Raw genomic sequence first — 22,950 nt, forward strand, 5'->3', positions numbered from 1 at the left:
TTTAAGAAGGGACTTAAAAGAGTTCACTGACTCAGCCGACCTGATTTCCTCGGGCAGGCTGTTCCAGAGCTTCGGGGCCCTGACAGCAAACGCTCTGTCCCCTTTAGTTTTCAGTCGAGACTCTGGAACAGACAACAGACCTCTGCCTGAGGATCTCAAGGTACGTGCTGGTGCGTATGGGACTAAAAGGTCAGAAATATAACAAGGCGAGAGGCCATGAAGAGCTTTAAAAGTGATCAACAGAATTTTAAAGTCAATTCTAAAACATACTGGGAGCCAGTGTAATGAAGCTAAAATAGGAGTAATGTGGTCATATTTCTTTGTTCTGGTTAAAATCCTGGCAGCTGAGTTCTGGACAGTCTGGAGTCGATCAATAGATTTTTGGGTTAAACAAAACATTAAACAACATTTGACATGAAAACTGTTAATCTGAAGGATGTCTATGAAGATTATCAGTCATCCAGGTCATAGTTATTCAAGGAAAGTTAACTGAAACTCTTAATGTAAAAAGTAAGCATTTAAAACACTAAAAATAAAAAAAATCTGAAATCAAGAATGAAGAAAAATGACAAAGTCAGATAGTCTTGGAGAAATAAACTATGGGGGCAAAAGAAACTGACGGTTCATTGAGCTCTGCTCACCTCAGTTACTGTTACAACTGTCAAGTTTTTCACTCTTGCACAGCAAATATGCAGTTTACAGTGATAACAGATTTATCACTTGAAAGTCTAATCTCATCTGCAAAACAATCGGTCTTTGATTTCAGACAGAAATAGATAAAAACAGGTTTCGCATTTCCATATCTGGCCGTCGATTCTGTTGACAGAAATGACAACTGTTGCTAGCAGATTTTGTCAGCTGTAGCTAGCTAGTAGTTAGCTTAATTAGCTAATGTTCGCTCCATGCTCTCTCCAGCTGACTTTTTAATGTTGTTATTATCACACAGCTACTTTAGCCTTATATAATGGAGCATAAACGTCCCTTAATCCAATTAATAGCAGGAGCTGCTAACGTTAGCCTCCACTCTGATAGCATCCAGAACGTCCACACAGTGAGGAAATGCTAAAACAATAAATGTGCTGGTCGCTAACAGGGCTAATGTAGAAGTAGTTTGTTAATGTGCTAACTCTTGGTCTTTGAAGTAGGGATGCACCAAAATGAAAATTCCTGGCCGAAGCCAAACATAATAAAAAAAATTTGCATGAAGTACATTCACATTTTTTCCATTTATTTTGCCTCTTTTCTTACTATTGCATAAATTAAATAGTCAAATTGTGCTCTTTACTCAGTGTTTCCCAAAGGATTTGGAGAGACTATTGTGGATAGGTCAGAGGCCCAAATGGGACTGGTAAAGTAAATTACATGTTCATTTACTTTTAATGGACAAATGTAATATGTTTTAAAATTTCTGTGAATATAATCCAATTAACCTTTTTTCCATACTGTATACAAACCTTATTTTGAAAACCGGGCGTTGTCACATGTGTATCCTTGTGCTAAATTCATCAAGTCCGACCCAATTTGATAAATTATATTGTATGTGGTTCTCCTATCGCGCAAAATGAAAACTTCACAGCTCTCTTCGGGTAGGACTGTCATACTGCAACACTTGTCTATGTAAAGACAGAAAATGACAGGAGAAAGTCGCTAACCTGCCTGTCAGCTCGCTCTGGTCCGTTTCAGTGGATATACCATAAAGGCTGTAATACGCGTGCACTCCAAATTTAGGTGCGACTAGCTAAATCGCCTTCTCAGAAACGAGTGACAGAAACACTCAGAGCGGGTCAGACCGTTTGCTGCCTTTTCTCAGAAGTCTTCTTAGGAGATAATTCAGCAGAACAGTGTCTGCAAATGGCGATTTTTGCGTCTTTCTCTGACAGTTTAAAATGCTTCCACACTGCCGACATGTCAACGTAATTGTTCAGTAAAATTTATTCGGTCTTTTGACTTACAAGGCCAAACACCGAAAATGCTTCTTTTTTTTTTTTTTTTGCTCGGTGGCCGAACCATAGACTGGACTGAACGCATCCCTACTTTGAAGAAACGCTCTGTTACTACTGTAGGCACTAAGCTAGTTCTGACAATGATTGCAGCCTATTTTAAAGCAGATGAACCCACTGTTTAATCCAATCCTTAAACTTTTGCTCTTGTGGTTGTGAAAAGGCTAAAAAAAGACTTTCCAAAGTCTAAATGCTGAGTATCTGTTACTACAGCCCCACGTGAAGCCCACATCTCAGCTGACCTAACTTCACAAAGATTCTACTCAGTGAAATGCTGGACTCTGAAATGGGAAAAAAACTCTTTCCACAATGCATCGTTTGTCATGAAATTTTTATTATTGTCACAAAGGGTAAAATAAGCTAACAAGAGTGACTTCATCCATTCTTTCATGGTGTAAAAATAATACTAGTGTGTTCATTTGGGACTGTGCTTCACTGCCAATAGCCAGCTGACTGCTTATGATTAAAGGATGTATTTTCCTTCTCTGAATTGTTGAACAATAGAGTGCTTCACCAAGCTTTTTTTTACTCAAATCAAGGCTGAATCCAAACAGAGGTTTCAGAATAAAATTGTTTTTTTAAATAGTTTTTTTCACTCAAAAGGGTTTCATAAAGTTTTGCTGGCAACTTCAGCCTGATTCACTTTCAGAGCCACACACCTGCTTTGAATGGTTGATGGTAGACTACACACAGATGCTGTGCAGAGGACAAGGGCCATAGAGGTGTATTTACATGACAGATATGGGGAGATGTCGATACTTTGCCATCTGCAATATGATCAATGGTGTCCATAAACTGCAATGATGCGAGATTCAGTTCTGTTTCTACGCTGTACCATGCTTATGGGGGAAAAAATCATAATAGGCATAAACAAAGTAGTTAAAGCTTCACAATATAACCAAATAAAGTTTCTGTTGTGCACGCATTTGGGAGAAGGCACTTCTGAAACTAACAAGAATCCAGGCTTTGCTTTTTTCCGCTATTGACCACTCAGTTCATACAATTATCCAGAAAACTTAATCTTGTGTCATCTAATGACTGGGGTTACATGTTCTGGGTGGTAATAAAATAACACAGAAGTGTAGATACACTCAATTTACAATGACGTTTGATCACTTTGAGAGTATAAATGTGTCTCCAGTCCATATTACAAATGCAGAAACAGACATAAATCTTGCGCATATACTCTAAAAGGAACCTAATCAGTTGGATTTTCAGAATAATCAAGGGCATGGACCAAAGGAAAACAAGACATTGACGTTTAAAGGATAGAAAAGGGCCTCTAGAAAGACAAGCCCTGTTAGAAAGTCCCCTGCATCCCTGAGGCATCCCTTATAAAACTCTCTCATGACTGACTACTGTATGACGCCCAGCTGTCAAATTCCACGAGGGAGCTTCCTTGCTGGGTGATGTAAAATGGACAGCGGAGGTGTGGATCGTAATTTGCAGGAATGGTCCGAGTGATTTTACAGGGACGACAAACTGTGCTCCTTATTCCTTCCTCTATAAGTGTCTGCTTCCAGCTTCTGACATGTTCACACAAATACACACATTCACATACATCCTTCCACTAACATAGATTTCAATCTCCTGCCCTATTTGTTTTTGTTTTTTTCAGTGTTGTCCAGGGTTTTATGCTTTCTAGGACAAAGGATTTCCATTAAACTTAGTGAGTTCAGTATAGAATGTGATGCAGTTGCTGTTACAATTTCTGTTTTCACTTCCTCCATATGTTATTATATTGTAATTATACCTGCCTATAAAACATTTATTTTAAATGATGGTTCTCATTGACTTTATTGTTTTTTTGGCTTCCCCTCCAGGTGTATCAGGGCCTCGACATCATCACCAATAAGGTGACAGCTGAGGAGCGTGCCCAGTGCAGACATCACATGATCAGCTTTGTGGACCCGTTAGTTAGCAGCTACACGGTGATGGACTTCAGGAACAAAGCCCTGGCTCTAATATCCTTTCCTGGAAACAAGTTAAGGCAGAGGAGCAATATTTATCACACGTTGCTATCACCTCTGCTATCATCACCCCCCACCCCACCCCAGATTATTAAATGGTATCTCAGTTGGTTTGACTTCACTAATTGGTCTGCAGGTTTGTGTTTGTGTGTGGGTGTATGTGTTTGGAAGATCTGCTATGTCCTCGTTTTGTCAGCGTCTCTCTCTGCAGATGTTGTGGTGAAAATGTGAAGAGATAGATCACTAGACGCGATATTTATGGAGTCCGTGTCTGCGGTGTGTCTATACACACTCTCTGAACTGTCACACCCTCCTGCAGACACCTGCCGCCACACAGATGTGGAGAGAGGAGGTGATAACCAGAGACGGTATTAATAGATCAGGAAGGCATGCGCGCGAGCGCACACACACACACACACACACACACACACACACACACACACACACACACACACACACACACACACACACACACACACACACACACACACACACACACACACACACACACACACACACACTCATACTCACCAGTGCAGTAAGGGGATGCGGTAGCTCTAAGAATAGGCTCACTGCAGCCTGCTGGTGGGAAGAGGGAGAAATGGAAAGACATGAATACAGATTAGTAGGGATAGAAGCGGTGTGGAGGATTTCCAACCATAAAGCAGGGAAGAGAGACCATAGAGGGGAAAAAGAGGGAGGGAGGGAGGAGGGTGTGTGTGACAGCTGGAAAAGGCTGACATGCTTGAGGAGTTCAAAGACGCAGGACCTAATGACGCATCAGTAGCTATCAACCCTTTACTCAACATGCGACTCACATAAACCCCCTCTATCCAAACCACTCCCTCTGTTTCTCTTTTAGAACTCTCTCTTCCAGCCCTCTTTCTCTTGTACCTCCCTTGATTTTCCTCGCCGCATGTCAGCGATCAATCTCACTGTCTTTCCCATCTCCTGCTCCGCGTCCCGATGCAGACGATGTGTGTCTGTGCGCGTGTGTGTGTGGATGTGTTGGTGCGCGCGAGAGAGAGAAGGAGAGATTGAGGGAGGAGGTGGGTGACGATGGCTGATGGGCCTTTATCTTGTTTGAGTGGTTATTTGATTATTCCTGATTACAGAAGGGGGGCAAGGGAGGAGGAGAGGGACGGAAAGGTGCAAGATGAGAGAAGATGTGACAGAAAAGGGGAGAGAAAGGGAAACACAGTGTGGCTAGCAGGCTCTGTCTGTGTGACCAGGCAGGTCGTTGTAAAAATCCAATATTGATATTTTTGTGCTGATTGTGGGAGGTGAACCAAACTGAGTGGCTGATATTGAGTTTGAGATCAGGGGCATTTAACCTCCTCCTCCCCCTCAGCCGGCTACTCTTTAAGTGATTCTGCTCCTCTGCTCTTTTCTAATCACATGTAGCATGTATCTTTATAGTAATCTCATAAAATGAAGCTTTTTATGTGTTCCTTCATTACTGCTTCTTCTGCAGTAATGAAGTTAAAAGGACCATCGCCCTGTCCTGCTCCTCCCTGTCACTCTGTTTAGACACAACTGACAAATATGTGCAATAAGTATGCAATTAAAAAAACTTGCTATTACATATTTAATCATTTGTCATAATCAGATCATTAGTAGATTATCAGTGTCTTTTCCTGACAGATACACTCGCTGCTGTACCTACGCCGCTAGCTTTGTCTGAGCAGCCCGGTTGGTTAACATGAGCGCTGAAAGGAAGCACTTCAGAGACAGGGAAGGAGACAAAAAAGTAGAGTTAGCGGAGGAATAAGAGGTCAGGGAGAATCAGAACCCGTGCAGCAGCATTGATTGACAAGCCCTCTGGGCAGCTGTACATCTTCGTCCTCTCATGTTGGACTGAGGGCAGACTAGACTCTACAGTGTCTCACTAACACCTCGAGGCACAAGTGGTATTACAACACAGGATGGAATGCGGCTAGCTGGTTAGCATGTTAACTAGATATCATTAGTACATTACAGCTGTCACTTCTTCACATTCAGTTGATCATGTTTGTTTATTTTTTGAATTATCTTGAACTAAAATCCAGCCAAATATTACACATTGTACCTTGTCACCTCTTCAGGAATGGAACATTTATTTAAATGACACAAAGTGAGGACTCACCTGTGACAAGGTGTCACAAGCACACAATGCTTTACTTCAAGTGATTACAAGCCAAAAAGCTGCACTTTTGTCATTATATAGTATTTAATTTATCATTTTGTTAACATTGTTTTTCCAAGTTAAATATTCTGAAAAAAACTTACTCCACCTAAATATTAGATTTTCACTATTAATTTTCTGTGGAACTGTAACCGGCCTTGTAATTTGAACACTTTAAATTTGAAGTAACAACACTTGAGGCAAAAAAAAGAAAAAATCAGTTATCTTTCTCATCTGGATACCTTCCTGCATTCTTGAATATAAAACCATTGCAGAAACATGATTTAAAAATGTACAGTAAACATTAATAGCCAGAGAAGCTGAATGCAATTAAGCCACATGCGACTGGCAGCCTTTGTGACTAACTGAATTAGAACCAGCTGGAGCTTTTTTAAATGCCATTATGGTGTGAATGTGATTAAATGAGCTCAACAGGTCATTTCAAAATGTTTTTCATTGTTGCATCATCATAATTCATGTCAAAACTCTAAAAATTAAGAACCACCCTGGAATTCATGTTGATAAATGTGCACAGATCAGTTCCCTCCTTAACTCACTCCAACATAGATGACATGCACAGCAGAAGAAAACTGCCAGTCACTGTAGGAGGAACAAACTACTACATTGAGTCTCTGCTGTGGAGAGTCCTGCTGGATACCGGGGTGAGTGCCGCAAATGTACAACTCAAATACACCTCCAAACACTATCAGTCATTACCAATATTGGGAGAGACCCAAAGCACTGTTCTGACGGGACATATTAAGAAAAGTAGGCATTTAAGAGGAGTAGTTGAAGGTAGCTTTTGTCAACTCTAAAATGTTAAATGAAATGTTCAACTTGTCTCACAGCAGGAAAACGAGGAGTCAGGGGACAGGGGAGATGGGGTTTCAAACAGGAAGTTGGAGCTGGAGAAACTGGGAGGAGCTGAGTTACACAAACGACTGGCAGAGGTGGACCCCAAAATGGCTGCCATGTTGCACCCCAACGACAAACGCAAGATAGCCAGGTGATACAGCTGGTAATGTCTTCATTACACTGAATGTCTAGTAACACTAAAGCAGCTGGGTATTTTTTAGAAACCTGAAATAGTTTTGAATATTGAATATTTCTCTTAAAGCATTCTGTGAGAAATTATTTATCAAAATTACACATGAAAAGTTACTACATAAAATAATTGCACTTATCCATTTTTAGTTATCATTAGCCATAGATGATAATAAGTCCATCCTTCTACAAAGTTATTGGTTTGTGCTAGCATCGACTACAGTCAAATTATCTAAAGAAATAGTGTGCTAGTCACATTTTCTATAGATATTTTGTTGCTTTTGCTAGCTTGTTGAATGACAAATAGGAAACGAAACACTAGCAACATTAGCATTAGAAAAATGCAGTTTGAGGTGTTAGCTGCTCGCTAAATCTTTAAATCTTCCACATGGGGCTGTAGTAACAGATACTCACTTCGGTAGGTTAATGTCTTCAGGTTTGCTCTTGTTCTTGTTCTTGGTTTCTTGCTGCTTTATGTGATTGAATTTTGAATTGTAGCATCATCTTGCACTTCTTAAATTGCCTTTTATAATGCAGTAATTTTAGGTCAACATACAAACGCACCACAAACTAAGAATTCAGTTATATTATCATTATAAATGAGCTACCACCAACTGTGTTATTGCCCCAAAACAAAACACTAATTTCACCTAAATGAAAACGCACACATTGTCTCGAGTGTTTAATGTGAAACTATTTTGACTTTGTCCAAATTAATGTACTTTAAACATTGTTAACATTTTAACACGAGCGCCTCTACTTCAAAATGACAGCATTGTTACAAGATTAGAATGGGGAAAAGGCTCTTTTCACCTTCAGAAAAATATGGTGTAGTGTTTGTGGGTGTAGCTCGTCATTTTTGTTTGTGTGTGTGTATGAGTGGCTCACAGTATTTCCTTGACTTTTGTATGAGGTCCTTGCCCCGTCTCAGGCTGACAGTCACAGTATATGGCCTCCACCCAATCTACGCTGACAAGACCGGTGTCTGTTTACACACGCGCGTACACAAACACACACACACACACACACACACACACACACACACACACACACACACAGCTTGATGAGTAGCAGTCAGCGCACTCTGATCTTTTGTGTGAGCAGGTTAGGTTACCCTGTTCTTGTGGATGACAGGAGGCGACAGGAATCATATTTTCTTCATAACCTCAGAGTGCAGTTTGGCACAGCTTAAGAGTCTGATTTGAATCTCAGAAGTCTGGTTTAGCCCTGGCTGAATGTTAACTGTGTGAAAAAGAGTGATTTCATACACGACAATTCTGTATCTTGTTTCATCATTTATATTTTAAAACCATTTCTTTACTACTAAACTCTAAATGTGTTCCTTCGAGGGATGGAGATTTTCTTTTACACTGGATTTAACCGATGAGTGGGTTGTTAACTCTCTATCTAATCTCCCACTAGTTTACCCACTGAGGCCTGACATACTGTACAGGGACTGAACTGAAACTCATAGTATACTGGATATCGTCAGATTGGTTGTGTCTCTATGGAGTCTCAGTGGGAAAGTGTTTGATTTAACCACAACATACTGTATCTGCTTGCTTGTTTGTTATCTACAGGAGTCTTCAAATCCATGAGGAGACAGGCATCCCCCATAGCCGCTGGCTGGAGGAGCAGAGGGGGCAGGAGGGAGGTGATGGGCTTGGGGGGCCGCTGAGATACCCAGACCCCTGCATCCTCTGGCTGCATGCTGACACGGACGGTACGGAGGGAAGATTGTATGGATTTTTATTTTACTCTTACCGCTATTTATCAAAACAATAGAAATGCCAGTTTGTTTGTTTTTTACATCTATGTCTGTCTTATTTTTTCTCTCTGCTCCCCTCTAGCTCTAGACAAGCGGTTGGATGCTCGTGTAGATGAGATGTTGTCTGCTGGACTGATAGAGGAGCTCAGAGACTTCCATGTCCGCTACAATCAGCAGAAAGTCCAGGATGACAGGTATCAGAACAGCAGCAAAACATGTCCACCCTCCTGAAACATAACATTACATTTATTCATTTAGCTGACGCTTTTATCCAAAGCGACTTTCAATTGTTATTTTCTGTCAGAGGTCGCACGCCTCTGGAGCAACTAGGGGTTAAGTGTCTTGCTCAGGGACACATTGGTGGGTGTCACATTAGGGAGTTGGACCCGGGTATGCGTCTTATCCACTGCTCCATCGCCATCCCAATAAACAAGATCCTGTTCATCCTCAAAGAATTATCTTTTACCCAGTGTTATCATTGTTTAATAATCTGTCCCGATAGTTGTTCATTGGGATTTTATCTTGTCTGCAGTTCTGATCTTGTAAGAAGGGGAATCGCTAGAAAAGAATGCAGGGATTACATCTAGTTGACGCCGAAGTCATTTTTTTTTTTTAAAAAGAGTACTGCATAGACTTAGCATTGCACTTTTGTAACATTGTCGTGCTCATGATGGAAATAATCAAACTGATGCAGCAGAGCCAGAGGTCATCTTTCTTTTTCCTGGCCAAACCGGAGATTAGGGTGTTATGCAAGTAGCAGCTAATGTAGAATCTAGCTGCTAGCCTCAAGCACGTAATCTCACGTCACATCCTCAGATTTTTTTTCATTTCAAACTTGGTAGACTTTAGCCCAAACCCACGTTGACTCAAGTGACATCACATGAGGCAATTGATCGCACAGCTCCTTCTGGAGCCACAAAGGGCTTTTTACAACTTTTTTTTGCTTATGCTGTAATACTCTACACCTGTAAACAGACTTTAATGTGTAAAATCAGCGCCGTTAATGGGAATGGTGCATTATCCTCCCTTCATAAAGCCAAGACATGCTGGATACGTGCCAAAAACGTATGTCATACTTGACTTTGGCCCTGTTGCCATTACTGTTGAGCATTACGAGGTGGTCTGAGGGTTGCTTGTCTGTGGAACAACTTTAAGATCACATTCTCATCCTCCTACCTAGATTAATGGTCCAGACTTTCAGTCTAGGTCCAGACTTTACTCCCCTCTTCCATGTAACCAGGGCAATAGGAGTGAAGTGAACTCAGTCAAGCAGCTATCCAGTTATTTATTTCTTCTTCCCAGTCTGACAGGTCACTCTGTTCTCTACGCTGTTGTTTTCCTGAGACCTGGAGACCAATTTTTGTGCAGCCCACACTGCTGCAAGTTTAACTCAGATGGGAATTGTAATTCTTTAGGATGTCCAGTGATTATTAATAATTACAGAGATAAGCCCACTCCTTATGACAGTAGCAGTACCAAGGGAGTCTGGTGATCAGTGCTTATTACCTCACGGCCTCAAGCATTGTATCCCATACTGAATGGACATTCTAGTGTCCCTGGAAGAAATTACCTACAGTGCTATGTTGTCAGTTAAAGATGCTATTTGAATGTTAATATGATCAAGATTGATTTCTTGTCCTTCTCAGAATTACCAAGTTGTCCATGACATTTCCTTAACAGTAACCACATGACCTGTAGCATAGTGGAGCTGCGTCACTCTGTGAGCGGCATGGAGCCACTGTTTCCTGCACTGTGAGTGGTGTTGTGTGGTGCGATCTCTGGGTTACTGTGGAGCAGCAAATGTAGAATTTGCTTGGGAAAAATTACAACATGAGCAACAAAGTTACAGTAAGACGTGTCGTAGTTGAATAAGGAATGTGTATGTTCTGTATGTGATAAGAAATCTAAATAAACGTCTATTTTAGCCTCACTAATGGCTGAAACAGATGCAGTATGTGAACACTGCTGTGGGTCTCTCTTGGCAGCAGAAAAGGGTATTATATATGTGTGATGGGGTGTGGCTGCAGGGGAGTGGTGGAACAGAGCCCAGGAAGCTGCCAATTCCCTTCTTTTGTCCCTCCTTTCTTTCATCACCCCATCCCACCTCATCAACCAGCAGCCTCCTCCTGTCTCGCTCTCTCTCCCTCCCCCCCCTGCCACTATTGCCCTTTCAGCAATCTGATCACCCAAGCACTTTACCCTCCCTCCCCCCATCTGTCTGTCTTTCTCTCCTTCACCCTCATGTCTCCATCCCCGGCTGGCTGCTGTGGCCCAGACATCAAGGTCAAATCTCTCCCGCCCTCCCTCGCTGCCTCCCTCCCTCTCTTCCTCTGTCTTCCTCTTTCTCCCTCCATTGACTCTACATTTCCTGTGCTCTGTCGCTATTCTCAAATTTCTGTCTCTGCCCGTCTAGCCAGATTTATTTTTGTGATTTCCTCCTCTTGTTTCTGTTACAAGTGTAAGTTATGGACCAAAAATAGTCATTATTTTTGTTATAATGTTTGTTCTACAGTCTGTTTAAAAAGGGAAATTTGTGTGGTCTACAAAGAGACAAATTGACAGCAAGAACAGTGACTTATAGGAAAAAAGTGAGGATGACACTGAATATGCAAACTCAAAACAAAAGATTAGATAAAATCAAGTCTATGAATCAAAGTCAGTATCAAATCAAACTAAAACAGATAAATAAAAATAAGAGATCCAGTTTACATGTTCAGTGTGATGGCCTGAACTGCAGCCCGCCTATGATGGGATTAAAAATGACTAACATCTGTGCAGATGCAAATTACATTTTGAAACCGTGCTGTTTCCTTTTAATCAGGCTTATGGGAACATGGTACAAGGTTCTCTTAAATTGCAGTTTATTTGTGCTAGTAGTATTTATTAGGGATATAAGCAAATATCAATACAGTATTTGGATATGAACAGATAATGTGCTCTGAATGTAAACAGCATCTGATTTTTACAGTAGTAGGCTACCCCTGATTTGTGATCTCCATCCATAAATCAGTCTGGAAAGACAGAAGGTGCTTCTGTAACTTCAGATCTTGGCTCATAATGATGAGATTCTGAATTTTTCTTCAGTATCAAAGTAATCCAGCAACCGTTGTCTGTACAGTGCGGGAACGGGAACTGCTGGTAGCCAAAGCAGGACAGGCTATGGGCTAAAACCACAGAGGAGTTTTAAGGTCAACATTAAGACATTCCCTGTCTTTTATCATCGACAACTTTCTATCCGTGTTTCTTTTTTTAACCAGTAAGCTTGTTTTTTCCTCATGATCTGATATTCAAGCCTGGCAGTTGGCAGCATGAAGTTAACGGCTGAGAGAGATGAGAAATTCTTCAAACCAACTTTACACTCATCTGGGCCTCCTCTTATTATAAACACAACCAATCATGTGTGGTAACCTGATGAAATTCTGACTATTATTTCCTGCTCTTAAACCCTCCAGATACATTTGAAAAATAATAAACAGATACAGATGGTAGCTTTGCATCACATCCCTAATATTTATTTGTACACGTTCCGTTCCACATAAACTGTAACTGTTAATGTTGTATTCCACTAAATAGGTGCAGAATTGATTTTTCATCCGTCAAGTCAACTATTACGATCGAAAAAAACATTTTCTTCTAGAGGTGTTAAAAAAAAAAAAAAAAAAGGCCACCACAGCTGACCTCTACGATTTTTGCAATCACTCCAAACTCAGCAAAGGTTCAGACCATTCCTCGTAAACCCGCATACCAATTGTGGAGCTATTACTAAAATCAGAAGAGGCACAGCTTGGGCAAGAACAGGCAGCAACGCTCAAATTGGGGTGATATAGTCTGACATTGATGGAAATGTTCTGTCTCTGGTGTCTGGCGAGGTAACCAGTGGGCTTCCGCCCCAACCTGATGTCACTCCGGTCAGGCAACTGAGTCCCGGCACCCGTGGGTCCCTCTGCCTGTGCCATTCAGTTTTTTTTAATGTCATTCTGTCACTTTGTCCCCTGAAGGGCCTCACATCTGCTCAGACTTCCCTCCCTTTTTTCAGTGAGGGAAGGAGAGATAGAGGATGGGGAGAAGGTGAAATGAGTCACCACCGCTTGTCTAGAAATGTCAAGTTGGAGATGTAAACTTTTTTTTACTGATGGATAATATTTCATTTCCCCTCCTCTCTTCTCCTCTCCTTTCCAGTCAGGACTATCAACATGGGATTTTCCAGTCGATCGGTTTTAAGGAGTTCCATGACTACCTGACTGCCCCTGAAAGCAGCACCCAGCAGGAGAAAGACACACTACGAGACAAAGGTCAGAGAAATACAGGATCAAAGTCACAGATGGATTTAGATCCACCAGTTGGTGGGCTGGTTGACTGATCAACCAGAAGAACCTATTTTAGAGAGTTCTCTCCCGTCTCCCCTTCATCTGTAACCGCCTCGTTTTAACTCTGTCTAGGCATAGAAGCTTTGAAGATTGCTACAAGGCGTTACGCCCGCAAACAGAATAAGTGGGTCCGTAACCGCTTCCTTAAACGTGAGTACTCCTTCCCCCACCTCATGTAGTATGTGTGTTGTGTGTGATCGTTTGTCCTCCACAGTCCAGTTCCCTTAGCAATCAGCACAAGATGAGATTCAGGCACTCCATTATACACACAATAAGCCTGTCAGATGCCGTATTGTATTCCAGGGTACGGGGTGTGTGTGTGTGTGTGTGTGTGTGTGTGTGTGTGTGTGTGTGTGGGGGTGTGTGTGCGCGCGCGCGCATGTGTCAAAACAGTCATTCTGTGATTTTGTATTTGGTTTTTTTTGAGGGGGGGGGGGGGATTTGCGAACAAATAAGAACATCATCACAGTTTTCTTAAAAAGTTTAGTTTTAGTTACTCATCATCCAGATTTTACCATTTTTCACTGAAAATCTTTTCCAAGGAGTCATTTTATCCAAAACATTTACTGCCTCTTCATATTTCATATCAGTAAAGGAACATTTTTGGAAGTATGCTTTTTTGTTCTGTTGTGAAGATTGATCTCACTCTTGTGATTGTATGCCAAATATGAAGCTACAGCCAAGAGACAGCTTAACTCAGCATAAAGACTGGAACCAGGGAAACAGCCAGGCTGGCTCTGTCAAAAGGTAACAAAATGTGCCTACTAACGCCTCTAAATATCATTAATTAACGTGTTATATCTCATTAGTTCAGTCTGTTTGAAAACTGAAGTGTAATAATGACAACTTGTCGTCGTTGTCATTTACAGAGGGTTATGGGCCCACAGAGCCAACCTAATTGTTTCCCTTGCTTGCAGTCTGTAAGCTCAGCTGAGACAACGCTCTCCTGTCTGTAGCTTTATACTTAGCATGCCAGAGTGGTGTCGCCCTTCCCATCTAACTTTTGTCAAGAAAGCGAATAAGAACTGTTCTTTTTAATAGTTTAGTTTTTGCAATAAGATCTTCCACACTCACAATGACACATTGGTCTGAAAACTTGTCCATGTTTCCTTAAGAGCATTTGATGGCAATTTATATTTAAATTTTGGGAAATCACCAGTTAGTTTATTCCCTGGAACAAAATTGGGTTTGATTTTATGCAGTGTGGTTGAGCTACTGTGACGTTACAGAGGGGATAATGTTTCAAGATCCATCCCCAAAATACGCCTGCAGCTAAGACCCTTGTTGCAACAGATGCATGCAAGTGAACTAGTGGCTGGTTCTGACGCTGCAGAATGGATAGATGTAACCACCGCAGCCAAAATCAACAAGTGTTTGGCAGGTGGTGATTTCCCACCCTAGTTGCAACCCCTGAAAGTCTGATGTGTTTTAAAGTGTATGTAAAGGCTGAGTGTGTTTCTCTGTCCCAAACGGAAACCTGGCCTCTGTGTCCCACCAGCAGTATGCCCTGCAGTAACCCAGCCTCCTAATCTTGTTAGGCCCAAGTGGCTTAGGCCACGCCAGGCCCTAAACCTCAATACCCCTCTTTCTGACTGCCTGCCTACCCGCTGCACACACCATATGGTCTTCCATGTGTTTGTGTATATCTGTGTTCCTCTGCTTTTACATATGCAGTAATCTGAAGATGTCTGTGCTTTTGCACACAGAACAGTTTGCAGGTCTTTGTTCTGCAACATCAGGCCTGACAGGTGGCAGCAGACAAGATCAGCTCTCTTAAAAGTCTAAAACTCTGTCCCAGGAAGTCTCCCAGGAAGTACTTAATTGCAAAGCATAGTTACAACTGTTGGTTATAAAGTGGTATGCGATGAAAATCACCGTTCATTTTATAAGGTAAGCCACTAGGAATGTGTGCTTGCACAGATTTGCCCACACAGTGTCTTGCTGAATGACACCACATTGGGTTGCAGCTAAAGTTGAATCAGGTTCAGATGATTTGCTGGACGACCCTGCGTTTTTCTGCTGGAGTTGTTTGGGAACTGCAAAACTCTAGCAAGAACGTCTGACTGAATGTAAACTTTATCCCCCTAGAAACCCATGTAGGTACTGCAGTGAACTACATAGCGGGGACTACAACTTTTTAGGATGATTTCTGTTAAATTTGAGTTTTTGAGGCTGAGCTCCTTTGTGCCAGTGGACATTATTCTTGCTGGCGTCCGTGTTCACCCTCTATGTCTGAGGGAGCGGTTAAGTGTTAAATTGGATTGTTATAACCGAAGGTTTTACTCTTTAACCCCGCTCTTCCCCAATCCCCACATTTCTGCCGCTGTCATCTCTGTTCACCTCGCTCCCTTTCTGTGACTGTTGACCTCTTTTCTGTTTCGTCTGAGTCCCACACACGCGTGCACAGATGCCGGCAGGTCTCAGCTGAGCAGGCTAATCTCTTGAAGCATTACAGAGCTGCCGGGAATCTGCCCCGACCACACAGACTTGGGCAGCAGGGTCACCAGGGGGCTACACGCACCAACCCAGGCACGCAGAGACCAGTGGGTCAAAGGGAAAGGCGAATTGGAAATGAGCGCCTCAGTCAGGGAAACACAATTAAGTAGGCTAGAGAAGCTCTAAAATGACCTGAATGTGGATCGTACATGTAAATATACAAGAATATGCAGAATCACATGCCTCAAAGGCACAAGTTTAACTCGATTTTACACCAGTTTTTAGCAGCAACTGTCTGTGAGGAAGCAGGTGGGCGTTCTGTGTCTTAAATACGTCTCAGCAGGATACGTGGTTCTTGATGGACTCGACTTTGGTTGCTGTGGGGATTTAAACACCAGGTCAGCCTGCTAAGATTAAATGAAGCGCAATTTGTCTTTCCTTTAAGCGCCTCTGTATGTGGGCGTACGCGGTGTATACGCACATGGGTATACGATGTGTGTGTGATAGGAGAATGTTTAATTAGTAGATTTAATTACCCATAAAGAAAATTGTAATTTGAGGTTGTATTAATTTTAGTAAGTGCCACATTTGATGCGGAGGGTGCTGGTGGCCTCAGAGTTGTTGGTTTTTATTTAATTCCCTAAAGACATGCACACATGCACTCTACCTGTAACCAAACCATACACAGGTGTAGTTTGACTGAGGCCCTGTGAGTGTTAAGTAACGGGGCTGTAGGTATCTTTTAGTCCCACGAGAGAGTCAGTGAGCGAGTGAAGAATGGATGGAGGGAGACGGAGAGAGACAGGAATGACACATGGGTAGCTGGGTGGATGGAGAGTGTCGGTAATCTGATCCAGCTGGGGCAACAGGTGCAGGGTGAGTTTACACGCTTGTCTTCTAGCAAGTGTGAAGCTTTCATTTACGCGCACACACAAATGCAACAGCCGCCCCCCGTGGAGTCAATCCAGGGTTGTTTTTACCACAAAGACCTCTGTGTCACCTCCACTAGGTGGAGAGAGACGACGATGACACAGAGGGTTAAAAGGAGACACAGTAGTAGATACGTTTCTATCCATGCAATATATGGAGATAGATATATCTATATATACGTGGAAACATTGAGAAAAAAGGCGTCTGCTCCATGGGAAAGTACGTAAATAAAGAATGAAAATAGCAGGGGTGTCGTAGGGGCACGCAACCGCAACGTCCTTGGTTCAAGTTCGGAGGGGGGCCCTCGTTGCATGTCACCCCCCCTCTCTATCACCATAGCAACTCATAAAACCACCACAGGGAACATGTGAATCAGAAGAGACAGTCATTCATTAAAAAGCACAGCTGCCATCTTAGGTTGGAAGCGGCAATAAAATGCCATGATGTGTCAGAATTACAGTTTTTTCATTAATTATTCAATCTTGTTACATTCTCTTGAATATATTCACACAAAGGTAGTTGGAAACAAACACGAATCACATTTAAAATTTTCTAATATTGTCAGAGTTTTGCTTAAAACTTAAAACAACATTTTAATAAAAACTTATCTGCTTTTTTGGGCTGGGGGCAGCAGAGAGAACCTGTGAACATAATATTGACATATGATGATCTTTTAAACTAATATGGGCTCCAGCACTTACGGAGAACATTAGCATTCATTTAGTTCGTGTCTACCTGATGAATACAGGTCCAATAATCTTCATAGCTCTGTTTTTTCTACCAACTCCTGAGGGAAATATCTGTCTCTTTAGCTGCTGGTGCTAACTTTGTCTATCTGCATTTGGTGCTGGGTATGTAGCATATCCAGTTTTAAAAGCAGCTGCCTGCTGTGTGAAAATGACTCTGAGAGCGGTGCAAGTGAACCACAACAGCAAAGTCCAAGCTGTTAAACCAAAACAATGAGCTGAAGACGCTTAATCAGCTCTGTAGAGCTGAATAGAACTGCAGAGTTGGGTGATCATTGTCTTCATCACTACAAGTGAATTTCTCACATCCAAGCAGTCATATGATCAATTGTTAATATAGAAATATTGATTATAGCAGCTTTAATAGATCTCGTGTGAAGCAGAAGAAATTCCATAACGGAGGGGGGAGTGAAAGCTCAGATTATAGATAGGGGTATTGGATTCCTTCGGTCATAGCCAACCAGCAGCCAGATAAAAAGAAAGATCAATTTGGCCAAATCTACAGAAATACCCTTAAATCATCCAGAAATGTCAAACATGAACAACAGAAGGAGGTAAGGGAGACAAAAAGTGGAAGAGGAACTATAGCAAAGAGGAAGGAGGCTGTTGAGTGAATGGAGGCAGCTGTCGTGTTCCAGTGTGGATGACAGCCAAAGAAGCACAGCTGGGCCGGGGGACGCTGCACTGAGACTGGTGGTCTAGTTTTTATAGCAAAGCACACACAGGCACACATCCTCACTCGGCAAACACAGGGATAATGCAGCAAATGACTCCTGGCCTGTTTGTTGGGCTACTGTTTCAACACACACACTCGACACTGGCAAGCAGCTGCCCGGCAACAGGAGATGCTCTTTCTTGTTGGCAGGGCTCCACGTGTGTGTTTGATAAGCAACTTGTGGTGTGTGTGTGTGTGTGTGTGTGTGTGTGTGTTTTGGCCACCGTGCTCTTTGTTCCCTTCAGCATTTCTTATCAACTCCCATTCACTAAAGAGTGGATTAGCCGAGTTAAATTTCACCAGATCCCAAACAAGAATCCATCCATCCAGCATCTGGTAGTCCACCATACAAACTATCTGTCTTTTATTTACCACCACTCCACTCTGCCCAGTGGGAGGTTGGTGGATGCAAAAGGGTGGTGTTGAGAGAGATAAAAGTAAGGAAGGAGATAGCGGCAACAGGAGAGCGGCTAGCTAGGTGAAGTATTTATTAGAGCACCTAAGGGAGAGAGAGCTCCAACTCTGCATCTGGTATAGGTATGCCAGGTGACGCTCGCCGCCACCACCTGCTTGCTTTTGTGCCACAAACACAAAAGACTTCCCCTCTGACGCACATAAACACACTCACTGTATCCACGCCAGTGAAACCAGAGGCTTTGATTAACAGTCACTGCTATTTTTAAAAACAAACACTAACGAACTGACCTACAGTCTGACTGTGTAAACACACATGCACAGTGTGTGTTATTTGAAACAGAGAAAACGCATACTGGAGTCAAATGATGCAGGTGCAGGAGTGCTTGGGCATTGCCACTAAAGATCGTTTTTTTGTGTTCATGTTTTTATTAGGTAAAAATCTGTCCTCGACAGGAGATGAATGAAATACAGCACGTTTGGCTGATGATAAATTAAAGCAACAATATGCAAATCTACACCAGAACAGGGTCAAAATTCAAGTTTATAACTCTCAGGCGGAGCTGTGTGAAGACTCATTGTTCCCACTCACACTCACTCATTGCTCTGACGGAGTCAATATAGTTTGTTGTAAAGATGGCCAGTTATACAGTTACCACTCTGTTTTTCTCTAATAATGGAGTCCCAGACAGTTCCCAGTAGAGTTAGTAACTCCAGTCTACAGGGTGCCTGCTGCCCTCAACTCCACAGTTGAGTCTGTGTGAGGAAAGGATTAAGCCATAATTGAGTTGTACCTGAGAGGTTAATGGGATTCATTTACATGGGTGTATGTGCTTAACACATTGCTATTAAATGGAAAAATACACGTGACCAGATCCAGCTTTGTGTCCTTTTTTATTTTTAGCCTCTGTGGATGAATATGGTGGTCTGTCAGTGGGTCGGTTCTTCGTGGCATACTTTCAACAAGGTGTTTGAAACATTCCTCAGAGACTTTAATGTTAGGTTTTAATGTTACTGTATCCCCTTTTGTTTGACACTTGGTTATTTATATTTGCTTTTATGCAACTCATATTGGATATAATTGTACTAACTTTGGCTGTCATAGCTTTCATGCTTTTCTGCCACATAACTAGGTTTGGAAGAATATTTTAACATTTTTGCTTTAATTCTTCGTGGCATACTTTCAACAAGGTGATGGAAATATTCCTTAGAGACTTTGGTCCATATCGACATGATAGCATCACACAGTTGCTGCAGATTTGTCGGCTGCACATCCATGATGCGAATCTCCCGTTCCACCACATCCCAAAGGTGATCTGTTGGAAAGAGATCTGGTGACTGTGGAGGCCACTGGAGTACAGTGAACTCATTGGTATGTTCAAGAAACCAGTTTGAGATGATTTGAGTTTTGTGACATGGTGCAGTATCCTGCTGGAAGTAGCCATCAGAAGATGTGTACACTGTGATCATAAAGGGATGGACATGGTCAGCAACAATACTCAGGTAGGCTGTCACGTTTAAATGATGCTCAATTGGCACTAAGGGGCCCAAAGTGTACCAAGAAAATATCCCCCACACCATTACACCACCAGCCTGAACCATTGATACTAGCAAGGATGGATCCATGCTTTCTTGTTGTTAATGTCAAATTCTGACCCTACCATCTGAATCTCGCAGCTGAAATCGAGACTCATCAGACCAGGCAACGTTTTTCCAATCTTCTATTGTCCAGTTTTGGTGAGCCTGTGCAAATTGTAGCCTCAGTTTCCTGTTCTTAGCTGACAGGAGGGGCACCCAGTGCGGTCTTCAGCTGCTGTAGCCCATCTGCTTCAAGGTTCAATGTGTTGTGCATTCAGAGATGGTATTCTGCATACCTTGGTTGTAACGAGTGGTTATTTCCGTTACTGTTGCCTTTCTGTCATCTCAAACCAGTCTGGCCAATCTCTCCAGACCAGCCCTTCTGGCACCAACAACCATGCCACGTTCAAAGAAGGGATAGAAGTATAACCGGAAGGGAGAAACTCTTTTTAAACCTTATTTTGGAGCAAAGTTATCAAACTTTTTCTACGATTTTGATCTGATTTTACTGCTGATTCCTTACATTTATGTCCTGGTGAACAGTGAAAGTGCTGTTATGGCTCTCTCCCCATTCCTTTAGATAGGAGCCTGGTCTTATTAGTCCAAAATAACTGTCCAGAGGCGTTGCCAAGATGGCTGCTAAGTTGCTGGACTTGCCTATAAGTACTTTAGATTGGCTGATTAGCTATTTGTGTTAACAAGCAATAAAGTGGCCTGTGAGTGTATATTCAGATAGTTTGTACAGACAGGATGAATCCCACTGACTTTGGTGATCCCTTGACCTTTCCTCTAGCACCACCATCAGGTCAGAGTTTTTATGTTAGCATGCTAACGCAGTAAACTAAGATGGTGGACAATGCAAACATAGTGATACGTAGTGATACGTGATACATACCTGTTGAGTTTTGATTATATTTCCAACCATAACTGTGTTTACATTCTTTCATTCACTTTGTGATACCAACCATGGCAGGAAGGGCCTTTTTTTTTTTACTGAACGTGAAACTATTCCGTGTGGTTGCCTCGTTTATGTTGTTTTATTCACTGTGATAGAAATTGGATGTTGCTATCAGAAGCAACTTCGTAGCTTTAGAGTAGGGCTGGACAATAAAACAAAAATGCAATATAATTTTCCTCTAACAGTATAAAATATTTGGTTGAATTCATTTGAATCACGGACAAATTAACACTTTTAAAATATTATCATTAAAATATTTACTTTTTTAAGGAAAAGGGACTGAAAACAATTACTAATCATATTTGTTGAAAAAGATCTTATATAACAGTTTTGAATGTTCTACCTCAGATTTGTTAAGTGATCCGCTGTTTGGCATCAAATGTTCTGACCATAAAGAAAAGTTTAACTACATAATTAACCAACATCTGGTTTCTTCAATTTTCAGTCAGGAGTAAAAATCAGCCTTTAAACATGAAAGAAATAATGATTTGACATATATCGTGATAATTATTGATATCGAATGAAATGAAATGTTTTTATCATGATAAAATTTTTGGCCATATTGCCCAGCCCTACTTCAGAGCCTACACGTTAGCTATGAGCATAAATTATGAGAGCATAAATTATGCTAATTCACAGCTTGCTTGTTTTCTTATATTATTGTTTTATTTTATTGAAAAGTTCCTGTATTTTCTGTTCACATATTTTATATATGTTCTTGATTTATAGCTCTAGTAGGTAAAAATGTATTATGTATGCATACACTTTGACTGTTTAGATTCAGTTGCAGTTGTTTGAAGTCAGTCTCTCTGCAAGTTACAGTTTCCTGTGCATCTGCATGTCTTCAATCAGTGCAGGGCAGTTGCTCTCGATGCAGGCAGATAGACAGACAGATACACATACACACCCACATACACACAGAGACACGCAGGGCAGGGACTGGTGCTGCTGTTTAGTGCTGAGGCCTGGCCCGGAGACTGCTGACTGATGCAAAATAGAAACACGGGGGTGGAACAGTTAGAGGGAGGGAGGGGGAGAACGGGAGAGTGAGTGAAAGCCGGAGCGAGACTGATGGCGAGAGAGAAAGAGAGAGATGGTGCACAAGAGAGAAGGGTGGGAGGAAGGAAGGAGAGACATTATCGAGCCAGTGTGAGTCAGCAGGTTGACAGAGCTTCAGGGTGCGGCTCCAGAATCATCACTGCTACTGTACATTTCCCAGTTTGTACTGTATTCATCCTGAAGTCTGCCTCATCCTCTCTGATATAATGCCGCTCATTTTGGAGCTGTTTTTCTAAGTCCAATAAAAATAAATGTGGAAACACTGAATCAATGTATTAGCCATTAAGAGCCTTCATTACATTTATTGGCAGCCCTGTGTTGGCCTTGTAAAACACATAATGTTTGCTAACTGTGTGTGTTTGACCTGTGTGTGTGCGTGTAGGACCGGGAGACAACGTGCCAGTGGTGTATGGCCTGGATGTGACTGATGTGTCGAGGTGGGAGGAGAACGTGCTGAACCCTGCACTTCAGATACTGGACAGTCTCAGCAAGGTGGGGCCTCAGTAATCTAAACTTGCCTGCTGTCAGCAGCTTTCATCTGCTGTTGGGATAAAAACGATCTACATCCCTCTTTGCTCCCTTTTGTTCCTGTATTCTTTATCATTCTGCCTCTTTCCATTGTTTAGTTGGTTGTTTTCTCCATTGCTCATGTTCTCCTTTTTCCTTCACTTTACTTCCCTCTTTTACCTGCCTTTGTTCCCGCCTCCCTACGTCCTAATTTCTTCCATTTCCATCTCAGCCCCATACTATTGTACCTTATCCAATTCTTTCAACTTTTCCTTCCTGTTTTTATTTATTTAA

At 41.9% G+C, this 22,950-nt stretch overlaps 1 protein-coding gene across 2 annotated transcripts in view; it reads left to right on the forward strand.

Moving 5' to 3' along the window:
- The window catches only part of trit1 (tRNA isopentenyltransferase 1), a 36,022-nt gene that overhangs the window by 10,424 nt on the left and 2,648 nt on the right, over positions 1–22,950 (forward strand). Inside the window, exons 2-9 of one of the 2 annotated variants that reach the window (XM_046058528.1) lie at positions 3,824–3,964; positions 6,698–6,796; positions 6,986–7,140; positions 8,759–8,901; positions 9,029–9,140; positions 13,126–13,238; positions 13,386–13,463; positions 22,532–22,641. In XM_046058528.1, the coding sequence (XP_045914484.1) occupies positions 3,824–3,964; positions 6,698–6,796; positions 6,986–7,140; positions 8,759–8,901; positions 9,029–9,140; positions 13,126–13,238; positions 13,386–13,463; positions 22,532–22,641 (951 nt within the window). Of the gene's footprint in view, positions 1–3,823; positions 3,965–6,697; positions 6,797–6,982; positions 7,141–8,758; positions 8,902–9,028; positions 9,141–13,125; positions 13,239–13,385; positions 13,464–22,531; positions 22,642–22,950 lie in introns of both variants that reach the window. The other variant, XM_046058527.1, reaches the window with a different exon arrangement.

The sequence above is a fragment of the Micropterus dolomieu genome, linkage group LG09 (genome assembly GCF_021292245.1).
Source record: "Micropterus dolomieu isolate WLL.071019.BEF.003 ecotype Adirondacks linkage group LG09, ASM2129224v1, whole genome shotgun sequence".
In the NCBI taxonomy this organism is placed as follows: Eukaryota; Metazoa; Chordata; class Actinopteri; order Centrarchiformes; family Centrarchidae; genus Micropterus; species Micropterus dolomieu.